The following is a 13,201-nucleotide window of genomic DNA, read 5'->3' as shown; positions in this document are numbered from 1 at the left end:
TCTACCTTCAATTTACAATTATACCCTCATTCTATCTTCAATTTACAATTATACCCTCATTTTACTATTTCACCAACCCTATACTATTTCACCAACCCTATACTATTCTACCTTCAATTTACAATTATACCCTCATTCTATCTTCAATTTACAATTATACCCTCATTTTACTATTTCACCAACCCTATACTATTTCACCAACCCTATACTATTCTACCTATCCTATACTATTCTACCATCCTTATACCTACCATTTACTATCCTATTATTTCACCAATTACCATTCTCTAATTACCACTCTCATAAATTTCCCAAGAATTAAAATCCTTAGCTACAATGGATATTAAAATAACATTATTATCAAAATAATCTATTTAAATAGCTTTGAAAATTCTGGGACACTACATGAATGGTGTCAAAACAATGAGTATAAGACTTTAACTTTATATATAAGTTAAGCTTAATCTAAATTATTTAATTAAATGGGTTAGCCTTTTATTTGGGTGGATAATAAGCCAATAGCATTATCGCTCGTGTTCACACATATACACCATCAGTACTAGAAGCAATATATCTTTTTATTCTTCAAAGTTTTGAAAAAGCAACAAATAAGAAAGAAAAAAAAAAAAAGGAAACTTGTTTATTAAGAGCATATTACTTCCTGTTGATGCCATTTTAAAAGAATGATTAGCCGGTGAAATTTGCTGGTCTACCTTACAGGGGTTTATAAGACAAAAGAATTACATCAACCATGATCCATGCCATGCTCGTAGTAAGTGTGATCTGTGCGTATATATCATATCACAAATTCACCTTAGAACAGAGGATTCATAGAAGAGGGGATCCCAAGTGCCATTTGCGCCATCCCAGCTGTTGTTTTCACAGTGTACAACTTCTTGTTCGTTTGACCAGACAATATCTTCAGTTCCATTTTTATTTGTTGGCACTTCCATAGCGCCCTGGTCTGTATATGCCCAATTAACGGTTGACTCGGTTGCAGCAGAAAGCGGCCATATAGATGTTGCAGCAGCAGCAGTAGTGTTAGGTAAAAACAAGCCATTAATGTCATGGGCATGGGCATGGTTCATCTGTGTGGGCCAAGGCGCCTCGTTTGCTGCTGGCTCACTAAACCACAGCATGCTTGTTGGCGTGGACGTTATTTGGCAGGATTGGCGCTGCTGGACAGGTCCTGATTGATCCTGATCAGTATAGTAATGATCTAGGCGAGAGTCGGCCTTATTGGAATCCGAACAACCATAATAGACTTGTGGTATAGGATCCAAAATTCCAACCCCACGAGTAACAACGGCTGTAGTTGATAATGATGATGGGTCTCTTTTTGCAGAGTTTGCCTCAACGCTGAATTGTGCAGCCAAACAAGTAGCGGAACCGAGCAGCCGCAGCCCCTTGCCTTCGAACAGCTTGGCCTTGAGGACATCACGAAGTTTTAACACGTGTATAAACTAAATAAACTAGCTTTTCTGTTGAGTAAGTTAGTTAGTTTTTAAGTTCAAGTTGTTAAACTGTTTTCACAGTTTCAGTTGCTTCATTGGAAGTTTGTATATAAGCTTTCTTGCTTCTGCTTGTAATTCATGCGAGTTTATTATGATAATGAAGAACTTCTCTTCTTCTCTGCTCCATCTACTTGCTCCTTCTTTCTTCTTCTCCTTCTGTTCTTCTTCCACATACAATATTGTAACATCCCCAGCCCGTTAAGGCTGAGTTTGCCACTTTTCTTCTTTTACAACAAAAGTTATTGCAAAGATCTATAAGGTCTATCAGAGTACTTGATTTTAAAGGATACGAAAAATGTATAAAACATTATTCAAGAGATTTTATTACAAGCGAAATTAGAAAACATTAAACTTTAGTTGCGGAATATCATATCATTACAATAACTTATATGAAAAGACTTTGAAAATTAATAATTATTCCCACCCCATTCCGGCCTCCTATTCCAGCATCCTTTCTACCTGAAAACAAGAAATAAAACTGAATGAGCCCAAAGGGGGCCCAGCAAGTAAAATCCACAACCATAAATAGTTTTACTCCTTGTTCTCAGTTTTGAAAATCGTTTTCGCAAATAAATATAATTCTAGCCATAATAATATCTGTATGTACGGTTGCATCTCCCGTAACATATACATACTATTACATCTAGTAATAGCTCATCGTTGTAAATCATCTTTATAAATCATCATCATAATGCATCATTATAAATAATCTTTGTAAATCATCATAGCATATCATCGTTGAAAATATAGTATCATTTTCTCATAATAGGGCCCATGTACACTATTACCCCTGTGCACGAGGGTTGCGGGTCCTTGTGACCATGGCACTGAACTGTGGCCACAGCCATGCCCGACCGTCAATTAACTCTTTCTTGGTGCACTCAACGGTCTAGTTGATGGAATACCACCTTCTGGCATAGCCTCCTTCAGTGGTTTCGCCTCCATCCGAGTATCGGTACCGAACTCTCATCTTATCTTATCTTGGGGCCAAAAATACTCTCCTCCATACATGTGCCCTCATTTCATAAACATTTATCTCATCTCTTGTACTTTTCTTTGTACTTCTTTTGATGCATCTTAGGGCAACATGTAGGAGGGTTTATCATCTTTTTTTTCTTTCTTATAATCATCATCATTTCTCAACTTTCTTTTCTCAAAATGGAAACCTTTTCAAATATAAACTTGTTGTACTTAGAAAGCGTTTAAATAAATAGAAACTTTCTAGATAATTCCTTTAGAAATCCTTCATGCATGCAACATAACTTCATAATACATAAATAAAATAATCATTTACAATTTACTAAAGAATGAATAAATAGCATGACATGAAGTAATTTTAGAAGGGGTAGTGAATTTACTTACCTCTAGACTGAAGCTAAAAGTGGTATGAAGGAATCCAGTTGCTCCAATATAACTAACACCACTAGTATATCTTTTGAAACTAATTTCTAAAGTCCGCTATCTCTTGTGTTCTTTCTTTCTTGTAGCGCTTGGTCTCGCCCTTTCTCTCTCTGTTCTGAGTAAACACTCTTAGAAAGAAGAAAGACCGAGTAAAAAGCGGAAGAAGGAAGAATATATGCAAGAGATGGGAGAGGAGATGAGTGGTGAAAATTCTGAAGGAGAAGAGCTCTATTTATAGGAGAAAATCAAATACTATTTCACCAACCCTATACTATTCCACCAACCCTATACTATTTCACCAACCCTATACTATTCTACCTTCAATTTACAATTATACCCTCATTCTATCTTCAATTTACAATTATACCCTCATTTTACTATTTCACCAACCCTACACTATTTCACCAACCCTATACTATTTCACCAACCCTATACTATTCTACCTTCAATTTACAATTATACCCTCATTCTATCTTCAATTTACAATTATACCCTCATTTTACTATTTCACCAACCCTATACTATTTCACCAACCCTATACTATTCTATCTACCCTATACTATTCTACCTATCCTATACTATTCTACCTTCTTATTCTACCATCCTTATACCTACCATTTACTATCCTATTATTTCACCAATTACCATTCTCTAATTACCACTCTCATAAATTTCCCAAGAATTAAAATCCTTAGCTACAATGGATATTAAAATAACATCATTATCAAAATAATCTATTTAAATAGCTTTGAAAATTCTGGGACACTACAAATATGCTATGTTTTCCTTTTGATTCTATTCATTCTTGAATAGTTTGACATGGTATCAGAGCCATAATCACAAACTGTGATTTCTTTGCATATTCTGGTCCATCTCCAATGGCAGATTGTTCACCATCTTCCGCTCATGCAAACATTCCACCTGAATTTTCACCAAACATTTCCCCTGTATTCTCTGCTTCACTGGCAGAAAATCAACCACACAACCATAATCCTTCTAACAATCCTTTCTTTGATCCTTTCGAAAATACTCGTCCCATTGATCCATCTAGCCCACTCTTTCTTCAAAGTGGTGATAATCCTGGACTTTTATTGGTTCCTCAGCCACTCACAGGAGAGAATTATAGCACTTGGAGCCGTGCTATGCTTGTTGCTTTGAGTGCAAAGAACAAGTTGTGTTTCATTGATGGTTCACTGCCAAAACCATCCATTTTTTAGAGTTATTACCATGCATGGGTTCGTTGTAATGATCTTGTAGTTTCATGGATCTTGAACTAAGTTTCCAAAGAAATCTATCCTACTGTGATTTACATCACTTCTTCCGAAGATATGTGGCTGGATCTCAACGATAGATATTCTCAAAGGAATGGTCCTCGGATTTTTCAGTTGCAGAAAGATATTTCAGTGGTTGCTCAGGAGAATTCCACTGTAAGTCAGTACTATACTCGCATCAAAACTCTTTGGGAAGAATTAAATAATTACAGGCCTATCTCCATGTGCAATTGCTGCCATTGTGGTCATATGCAATCTATTCTTGAACTCTTTAATCAAGAACGTGTCTTACAGTTTTTGATGGGCTTGAATGATTCTTTTTCTGCTGTTAGAGCTCAGATTCTATTAACATCTCCTCTTCCTTCAATTAATAAGGTTTTTTCTCTTATCATTCAAGAAGAAAAACAAAGAGAAATATGTGTGAGTTCCATTAGTCATGATACTTCCTCTGCCTTCATGACTAAATCAACCTTGTCCAAACCTTCTCCTTCAATTCATCCTGAACCTGTTGCATATATGACCAAAACTTCACCAGGGCCTAGGTTTTTTAAGCAAAACTATAGGAGAGATCGTCCCATGTGTTCACATTGTGGAGTAGCTGGTCACACCATTGAAAAATGCTACAAAATTCATGGTTATCCACCTGGTTTTAAGCTCACTCGAACCAGACCAGTGTCACATTCAGCCAATCAAGTGCAATTGCAAGGAACTGACCTTAGTGGTCCTATTTCTCATCCTCCTCAGTTGAACAATTCCATTCAGTTGAATAATTCTTCTCAGTTGAGCAGTCCTCAGTTGAGTGGTAATCAGTTGTCCATGATTTCTGCTCAATGTCAACAACTGATGAATCTATTAAATCAGCATCAATACCCTCAATCATCTGCCAACTCTGTTGTTGGTAATTCAGGTATACTCAATCCTAAGTATTCTGTTTTTTCTGCATATGTTAATATAGCTTCTCATTCAAAACAGAAAAATAAATCTTGGATTATCGACACTGGAGCAACTGATCACATGATCAGTTGTTCATCTATGTTTACCACCATCACTGCTACTGTATCCACTCATGTTAAACTACCTAATGGTTCCATAGCTACTGTCACACACATTGGTACTGTTACAATTTCAGAAACTCTTACACTAACTGGAGTTTTGTGTGTTCCTTCTTTCACTTTCAATTTGATTTCAGCTAGTAAACTCATAAAGTCATTACATTGTTGCCTTATATTTCTTGCTGGATATTGTTTTATACAGAGTTTACACAATTGGAGAACGATTGGGGTGGGTGAAGAAGTTGCTGGTTTGTTCTATTTGATGCAAGCAAACAAGGTTTCAGCCAATGCATCTGTTTCAGTTCCTTGTATTCCTTCTTTTGTCAAACATTTGTCTTTTAATTCCATAAAGGACCCCTCATGTCATCTGTGGCATTACAGATTGGGGCATCCTTCTCAGTCTAGAATAAGGTTGATACAAAATATTGTTCCCTCTATTTCTTGTAAACAAGATTCGGTTTGTCCAATTTGTCCATTGGCTAAACAACACAAATTACCATTTCTTGTTAGTAGTTCTTTTTCAAAGTCTGCTTTTGATTTACTTCATTGTGATGTATGGGGTCCTATGGCCACCAATTCCCTTAATGGATCCAGATTTTTTCTCACCATTGTAGATGATTACACACGGTTCACTTGGGTCCATTTGATGCAACATAAGTCTCAAACTTCTTCCATCATACAATCCTTTTCTAATATGGTTCAAACTCAGTTTCAAACTAAAATCAAATGCATCAGATCCGACAATGGTACTGAATTTCACATGAGAGACTTCTTTTCTACCCAAGGCATTATTCATCAACTAAGTTGTGTAGAAACCCCACAACAAAATTCTGTGGTTGAAAGAAAACATCAACATCTTTTGAATGTAGCTAGATCCTTAAGATTTCAGTCCAACCTTCCTTTATTTTTTTGGGCAGATTGTGTTTTAACTGCAGCTCATATTATCAATAGAATTCCAACACCCCTTCTATCCAATAAATCTTCACATGAACTATTATTTTCTGTTGTGCCATCTTATTCACACCTCAAAGTGTTTGGATGTTTAGCTTATGTTTCAACTTTGTCTAGAAATAGAACAAAGTTTGATCCAAGAGCTACACCTTGCATTTTCATAGGTTATCCATATGGCATGAAAGGACATAAGTTTTATAATCTTCATACTCATTCTGTTTTCATTTCTCGAAATGCCATATTTCATGAAACCATATTTCCTTATGCTTCTTCTCTAGGTCATTCCTCACCTTCAATGCATATGCATGATACTGTTTCCCCTTCTATTTCTTTTCCAATGCCTCCTGACACAGAATTCTTTGATTCCATACCATCAAACATCCAACCACCTCCTATTGTTCCATCACCAAACCACAATTCTGCAGATACATTATCTTCCCATTTTGATTCTGCAGACATTATTTTACCTATTCATTCTAAATCTGCAGAAATCTTCACTTCTCCTTCTGCCGACACAACTTCACATTCTGATTCTGCAAACAACTCATTTTCTCCTTCTGCAGACACCATTTTCCAGGTTCCTAGTTCTGCACCTTCTCCTATTCTTAGAAGGTCAGATAGGATCAAACACAAACCTAGTTACTTGCAAGATTATCATTGTAAACTGGTTTCTACTTGTTCACCTCAATCGGCTTCAAATGTTGACAACTCAGGTAAACCTTATCCATTGTCCAATTTCATTTCTTATGATAACCTGTCTTCTTCTCATAAGCATTTCTGTCTTTCCATTTCATCTCAACCTGAGCCTAAATTTTATCATCAAGCTGTTAAGAATCCACTTTGGTGTGAGGCTATGAAAGCTGAGATTAAGGCTTTGGAGGAAAATAAAACTTGGGTAGTCACTGATTTGCCTTCTGATAAACATCCCATTGGTTGCAAATGGGTTTATAAAGTGAAGTACAAATCTGATGGAAGCATTGAAAGATACAAGGCTAGGTTGGTAGCCAAAGGGTATACTCAATGTGAAGGGTTGGATTTTCATGAGACCTTTTCACCTGTTGCTAAGATGACTACGGTTAGATGTTTTCTGGCACTTGCTGCAGCAAAGGATTGGGTTTTACATCAATTAGATGTAAACAATGCATTTTTGCATGGGGATTTAGATGAAGAAGTGTACATGTCTATGCCTCCTGGTTTTGGCACTAAGGGAGAGACAAAAGTTTGTAGATTAACTAAATCCTTGTATGGATTGAAGCAGGCCTCTAGACAGTGGTTTTCAAAATTTTCCACTGCATTGATTCAGCTTGGTTTTACACAGTCCAAGGCAGATTACTCCCTGTTCACTCAACTCAAAGGATCTTCCTTTATTGCTTTGTTAGTTTATGTTGATGATGTAGCTATTGCAAGCAATGATCCACAGGCAGTGTCCTCTTTCATCTCTCTTTTGAATGAGAGATTTAAGTTGAAGGATTTAGGGCCTTTAAAATACTTTCTCGGTCTTGAAATAGCTAGGTCTATAGAAGGACTTTCTCTTTGCCAACGAAAGTATGCTCTTGAAATCCTAGAGGATTCAGGTTTATTGGCTGCTAAACCTGTTAAATTTCCTATGGAACAAAATTTGAAACTCTCAAAGGATGAAGGTGATCTCCTTTCAGATTCCACAAGCTACAGAAGGTTAGTTGGCAGGCTACTTTATTTGACAATTACAAGACCAGACTTAGCTTTCTCAGTTCAAATATTGAGTCAGTTTATGGACAAGCCACGGCAACCTCATCTAGATGCTGCTCATCGAGTCCTGAGATACTTGAAAAATTCTCCTGCTCAAGGCCTTCTTTTCTCTGCCAAATCAGATTTTCATCTTAAGGCTTTTTCAGATTCAGATTGGGCAGGTTGTTTAGATACTAGAAGGTCTATCACTGGTTTTTGTGTGTTTCTTGGTGATTCACTTGTGTCTTGGAAGTCTAAGAAACAGCACACAGTGTCAAGATCATCTGCTGAGGCAGAATATCGAGCTCTTGCTTCCACATGTTGTGAGTTGATGTGGCTGACTTCTCTTCTCAAGGATTTCAGAATTTCTCATCCACAGGCTGCTCTTTTGTTTTGTGACAGCCAATCAGCTCTTCATATTGCTGCAAATCCGGTTTATCATGAAAGGACCAAGCACATCGAAATTGATTGTCATCTCGTTCGTGAGCAAATACAACTTGGACTCATTCGCACTCTTCATGTTAATTCCCATAATCAACTAGCTGATATCTTTACTAAAAGCCTTGGTTTCAAGGACTTTTACAGATTGCTGTCCAAGATGTTTGTAAAGGATATTTATTATCCTTCACATCCATCTTGAGGGGGAGTTTTAACACGTGTATAAACTAAATAAACTAGCTTTTCTGTTGAGTAAGTTAGTTAGTTTTTAAGTTCAAGTTGTTAAACTGTTTTCACAGTTTCAGTTGCTTCATTGGAAGTTTGTATATAAGCTTTCTTGCTTCTGCTTGTAATTCATGCGAGTTTATTATGATAATGAAGAACTTCTCTTCTTCTCTGCTCCATCTACTTGCTCCTTCTTTCTTCTTCTCCTTCTGTTCTTCTTCCACATACAATATGCTCTGTTTTCCTTTTGATTCTATTCATTCTTGAATAGTTTGACACGAAGCCCGTCTGCTTCTTTTCCCGTCACGCACCCTTGCTCGAACGAGAAGGGCTCAATACTATCTGCGACAACACGGTTAGCCGCACCACCGCAAGTGTTTGGCAATTCGAAGTTGGTGCGAGCATTGGCACCGCGTAGGTTCCGAGCAGCGGCATCATATGCACGTGCTGCTTCCTCAGCGGTGTCAAATGTTCCCAGCCAAAGCCTAACCTTCTGCAGTGAGTCCTTGATCTCAGCCACCCATCTCCCGGACGGTCTTTGCCGAACTCCCACAAATCTGTGGTGTCCCCTCGATGATGAAGACTTCCTTCTGCCCCGCAAGCCATCGGTTGAAGCTCCCATGTATATATATCTCCTCCTTCAATTCAACTGTCTACCTTATCAAACCGCCCGAGTTAGATGCGCTTGCCCTTTAATAATGAAGCTTGGAAGCAGGTATCAGCCACTCCCGCTGACGGACAAAGGAGAAACTGCCATTTCTCAGCTGCTTAATATATTGGGTAAATGGGGAACTCGTCACGGCTGGCCGTGTTGTTTATATCGAGTCAACATCTTTTATTATTTTTTATACTTTAAAAGAGCCGATGCACAACAAAACAGTAACTTTTGTTTGATATTGAAAGACTGTTTTGACCCTTATTAAATGTAAGGATGTGGAAATAATTTAGGACATTTTTGTCTTTTTCCAGGAAAACAGTGATTTTTGTTTGATTCGTAAGCCTTTTAGGCTTTTAGCTGTGGTTGAGAGGGAGAAAACAAAAGAAAAGGGCAAACAGAGCGATCGTGAGAGGGAGAGAGCCAGAGAGGTGAGATTTTGAAGTGGGTCGTTGGAGCTGGGGGCTGGGCGACGCCGTGGGTGGTGGAGAATGGCGCAAGGTAAAGCAGGGGACGGAGGACCTTCGACCATTGGAATAAGGTGAGTTGTTTCTGAAGCTTTCCTTTAAGATTACGTTATACCCAGTTATTATCAAGCATAAAAATCATGCCAATTGGTAGTATTTTGCTTAGGTGATTTTTAGGTTGGAGTTTTGTGAAAATTCCCTTTTGTCACATTTAGGCAGGGGCGGATTTATAGAAGATTTTATGCTTTCTATTTTAGAAGCAGAGGTGAGAGGCAGGCAGTGAGACGGAGAGCGTGAGAGGGAGAAATCGTGACTGAGAGAGAGATGGAGGCAGCACCCAACTCTGGCGTTTTGAGCCCAGAAACCATCCTTGTAGGTGAAATTTGATTTCCTTAAGCTTTGGGTATGTGATTTTTGGTTGGGTTTTTCAATGGATTTGTAGATTTAATTGTATAAATACCCGATTGGGTTAGGTACTTTGATTGTTGGGGATTTTTTTTTGTTAATTTCTTAATCCTAACTGAATCGGTCTTGAGGTTTTGGTGTTGAGTTTTTGGATTTGATTCTCTCTGATTGTTTCGGTTTGGATGTCCTCTGCCATGGCTGATTATGGGTGTAAAATCTGGAGTGTTTTGATGGCCTAAAGGTGGGATGTTCATGAAGGATTAGCCATGGCCGAATGGTCAATTTTGAGAAGGTGCACTGTGATGGCCGAATAGGTGATGGGTTTAGAGTTTAATTTTGAGTCCTGTTAGCATGGGGATGTAGCTCAAACGGTAGAGCGCTCGCTTTGCATGCGAGAGGCACGGGGTTCGATACCCCGCATCTCCAATCTACGGGTTTTACTTATCAAAAAAAAATTTTGAGTCCTGTTCTTTGTTAAATTCCTGTGTGATTGGCCGAATTGTAGATACTCTGATTTGGGTATTTAACCGTGGTAAGTTTCTTGTGCATAATTTGAGTTCATGAGGGATTGATCTAGGGTGTAAAGGCGGGGTTGTTCTGATGGCCGAACTATGGGTTTTCTTAGAAAATTGGCTACAGATAGGTTGTTTATAAGGTTCAGTTTTGATGAACGTTGGGTTGGATTTTATGGGTATGAAGTCTTGTAGAAATTTCAGTGTTTCTATTTCTCTGGGTTATAGCCAAATAGGTGGTTTTGGGAATTTTAATATTCACCTTTGTGCTATCATCTATGATAGACCTTAATAAGAAAGAAATTGATTTTGTTTGTTGATTTGATGATAACAGGGGAGTATTTGATGGCTACTGAACATATCTATTAGGAGCAATTTGATGAATCATTCGAGGAGCTGGGTTGTGTATCAAGGATGACTATAATGGTATACTCCTCATTTACTCTCTTCCTCATAATCTCTTCCCCTTTTTAGTTTTAGAGTATATATTATAATGAATACTTCATCAATTTCTCTGCTCATTGTTTCATTACTTGACTCTAAAATTCCAAGTGATTTGCAGCACCTAATATTTTTAAAATTATGATTAGAGTACCATATCAATTATTCAAGTATGTTTTAATTTGGGAATGAGATAAATTTAAATTTTGAGAAACCCAATCATGGTGTGCCACAACACTTTGTAAATGTTTTTGTAAGCCTAACATTTCTCTCTCTCTCTCTCTCTCTCTCTATATATATATATATATATATATATATATATATATTGTTGTGTGTAGTTTTCCCCTTACTAATTATTATATGCCAAATGGAATTTATGTAGTTTCAAAGATATATCAGGATACTAGCAAAGGCTCTTGACAAACATTTTGGTGCTAGATTGTTGATTGTCGATTATCTTTTGTTGCCTGGTTTAAGCTTCTTTAATGTCTAATTTTTTTTTGCTTTTAAAGTAGAAATTTATCTTTGTTTTTTAGGAATTTTATTTCTATCTTCTAAGCCAACACAACAATTGTTTTCATATTTTGGTTAACATAAGCTCTAGGTTGAACTGCAGATTTCCAGTTTTGCAAGCATCTTAATACAAGGTTGCTCAATTATTGTTTAGGTAGTACTTATCAAAAATAAAAAATAAAATTGTAGTTTAGTCGGTGAATGGATTGCTTGCTCAATTGCATGACAACAAGGTTGTTCAATTAATTGCATAAGTTAATGTGTGTGATTCCTTTTCCTTCTAATTGATGGCAGCGGTTTTTTTTTTTTTAATCCATTTTTATCCAAAATTTATCCAAAATATGAGGTTGTTATAATTTTACTTTACTTGTAATAGGATGACATCGCAGATATGGAAAGCACTACAAAGCTTTCTTCTGAACACGAGTTCATTATCCAGCTAGGAGTTATGCCGCTTGAAGTTCACGAAGGACTAGGGCATATATTTAATATTACTTGTTCATGACGCACCAAGTGGAAATGAATAAATTTATGTTTTCACAATGAGGTTGGAAATTGGTATTTTTTGGAGCTGCACTTGATATCAACAAATGTCGCATAAAGAAGACATAAATTTTTACTATATAGAGTATTAATTTGTCTTCCTATATTAGTAGATTAAGAACAAAATCATATGCTTGCTTTTGTAGTTTAAATATGTGCGCACCATTGAGATTAACTCTTACATAGAATTCTTTTTGTTGTGTACATTATATCTAATCACTTTTGTAATATTTTCCTATGAGATCACTAATGTAAGAATTTAAATGTGCTCATGTAAGGATTTATATATTAAATTTTGCTAAAAATGATTTTTATATATGACATTGAATTTTTAATGTTAAATATTACATAGATATATTTTATAATATCATACACAGAGAATCAAACACGTGCCTTCCCACTAGTTAAAATATAACAGCAAACGAAAATCTACTGTAAATTGCACTTGGTGTACCCAATCGGGTCATATCTTTAGGGCCTAAGGCTAGCTAGTCTATCCCGGGCCGGTCGGCCCAAACATAACCAAAGTCCTCCGCTACTGAAGAGCACATAAGGCCTGTCTGTCCAAAGGCCCGACCAACACCCAATCAAAATAGAGTATGATCATGAGACTGTCAGTCATACAGGCTAATACAAGATAATAAGTTATTTGATAAAAATATAGTTTCTAGCATTACTTAAATAAAAAACACTCATAAAAATACAAAAAAAAAAAAAAAAAACATTTTTTAATTTACGTCACATTTGACACTTTTCTAAAAAAAAAAAAAAAAAAACTCTTCAAAACATGTTAATAAACATAATGCGATCAAATTGATGCCAAAAGGGAATTGAACCCCGCTACATGGATATTTTTGAGTAAGAATTTAATAGGAAATCATCATAATTAATATCATAATTCAATGTTTTGTAAGACCCCTCCTCTTTCTTTCTTCTTATCCAAAAATGGCAATAGGATAAATGGGGTTACACTTACATTGTGTTTCTAATTTTGAAATTATGCTAATTAAGTTTGATATGATTAATTTTGAAAAGACATTCTCTTCATCTAATGTCATATATCCCTATGACATGATTAATTTTTTTTGTTTGAAGCATGCTATGAT

General features: G+C 36.5%; 1 protein-coding gene, 1 long non-coding RNA gene and 1 other non-coding gene across 8 annotated transcripts; 2 read left to right on the top strand and 1 right to left on the bottom strand.

Annotated features, from left to right (window-relative positions):
• Positions 1 to 696: 696 nt before the first annotated feature.
• Positions 697 to 9,316, bottom strand: LOC148586733 (uncharacterized). Its single transcript, XM_088514299.1, has 6 exons — positions 8,837 to 9,316; positions 7,959 to 8,027; positions 6,944 to 6,995; positions 6,502 to 6,638; positions 4,901 to 5,035; positions 697 to 1,463 (listed from the first exon to the last, which is right to left on the bottom strand). Exons 1-6 carry the CDS (start codon positions 9,179 to 9,181, stop codon positions 810 to 812), a joined length of 1,392 nt encoding a protein of 463 aa, XP_088370425.1. The 5' UTR covers positions 9,182 to 9,316; the 3' UTR covers positions 697 to 809.
• Positions 9,317 to 9,594: 278 nt separating this feature from the next.
• LOC132175960 (uncharacterized) lies at positions 9,595 to 12,323 on the top strand. 6 transcript variants are annotated; one of them, XR_009439479.1, is made up of 4 exons: positions 9,595 to 9,755; positions 9,945 to 10,057; positions 10,933 to 11,024; positions 11,929 to 12,323. It is a non-coding gene; the product is annotated as an uncharacterized LOC132175960 (long non-coding RNA). The 6 variants fall into 6 exon arrangements; XR_009439478.1 differs by having other exon boundaries at positions 9,939 to 10,053; XR_009439476.1 differs by having other exon boundaries at positions 9,939 to 10,057.
• On the top strand, positions 10,440 to 10,512 carry TRNAA-UGC (transfer RNA alanine (anticodon UGC)). The gene has a single exon. It is a non-coding gene; the product is annotated as a tRNA-Ala (tRNA).
• Positions 12,324 to 13,201: the final 878 nt, after the last annotated feature.

This window comes from Corylus avellana, chromosome 3 (genome assembly GCF_965113065.1).
Source record: "Corylus avellana chromosome 3, dhCorAvel1.hap1.2, whole genome shotgun sequence".
Classification (NCBI taxonomy): domain Eukaryota; kingdom Viridiplantae; phylum Streptophyta; class Magnoliopsida; order Fagales; family Betulaceae; genus Corylus; species Corylus avellana.
This window is presented reverse-complemented; position numbering and strand designations above follow the sequence as displayed.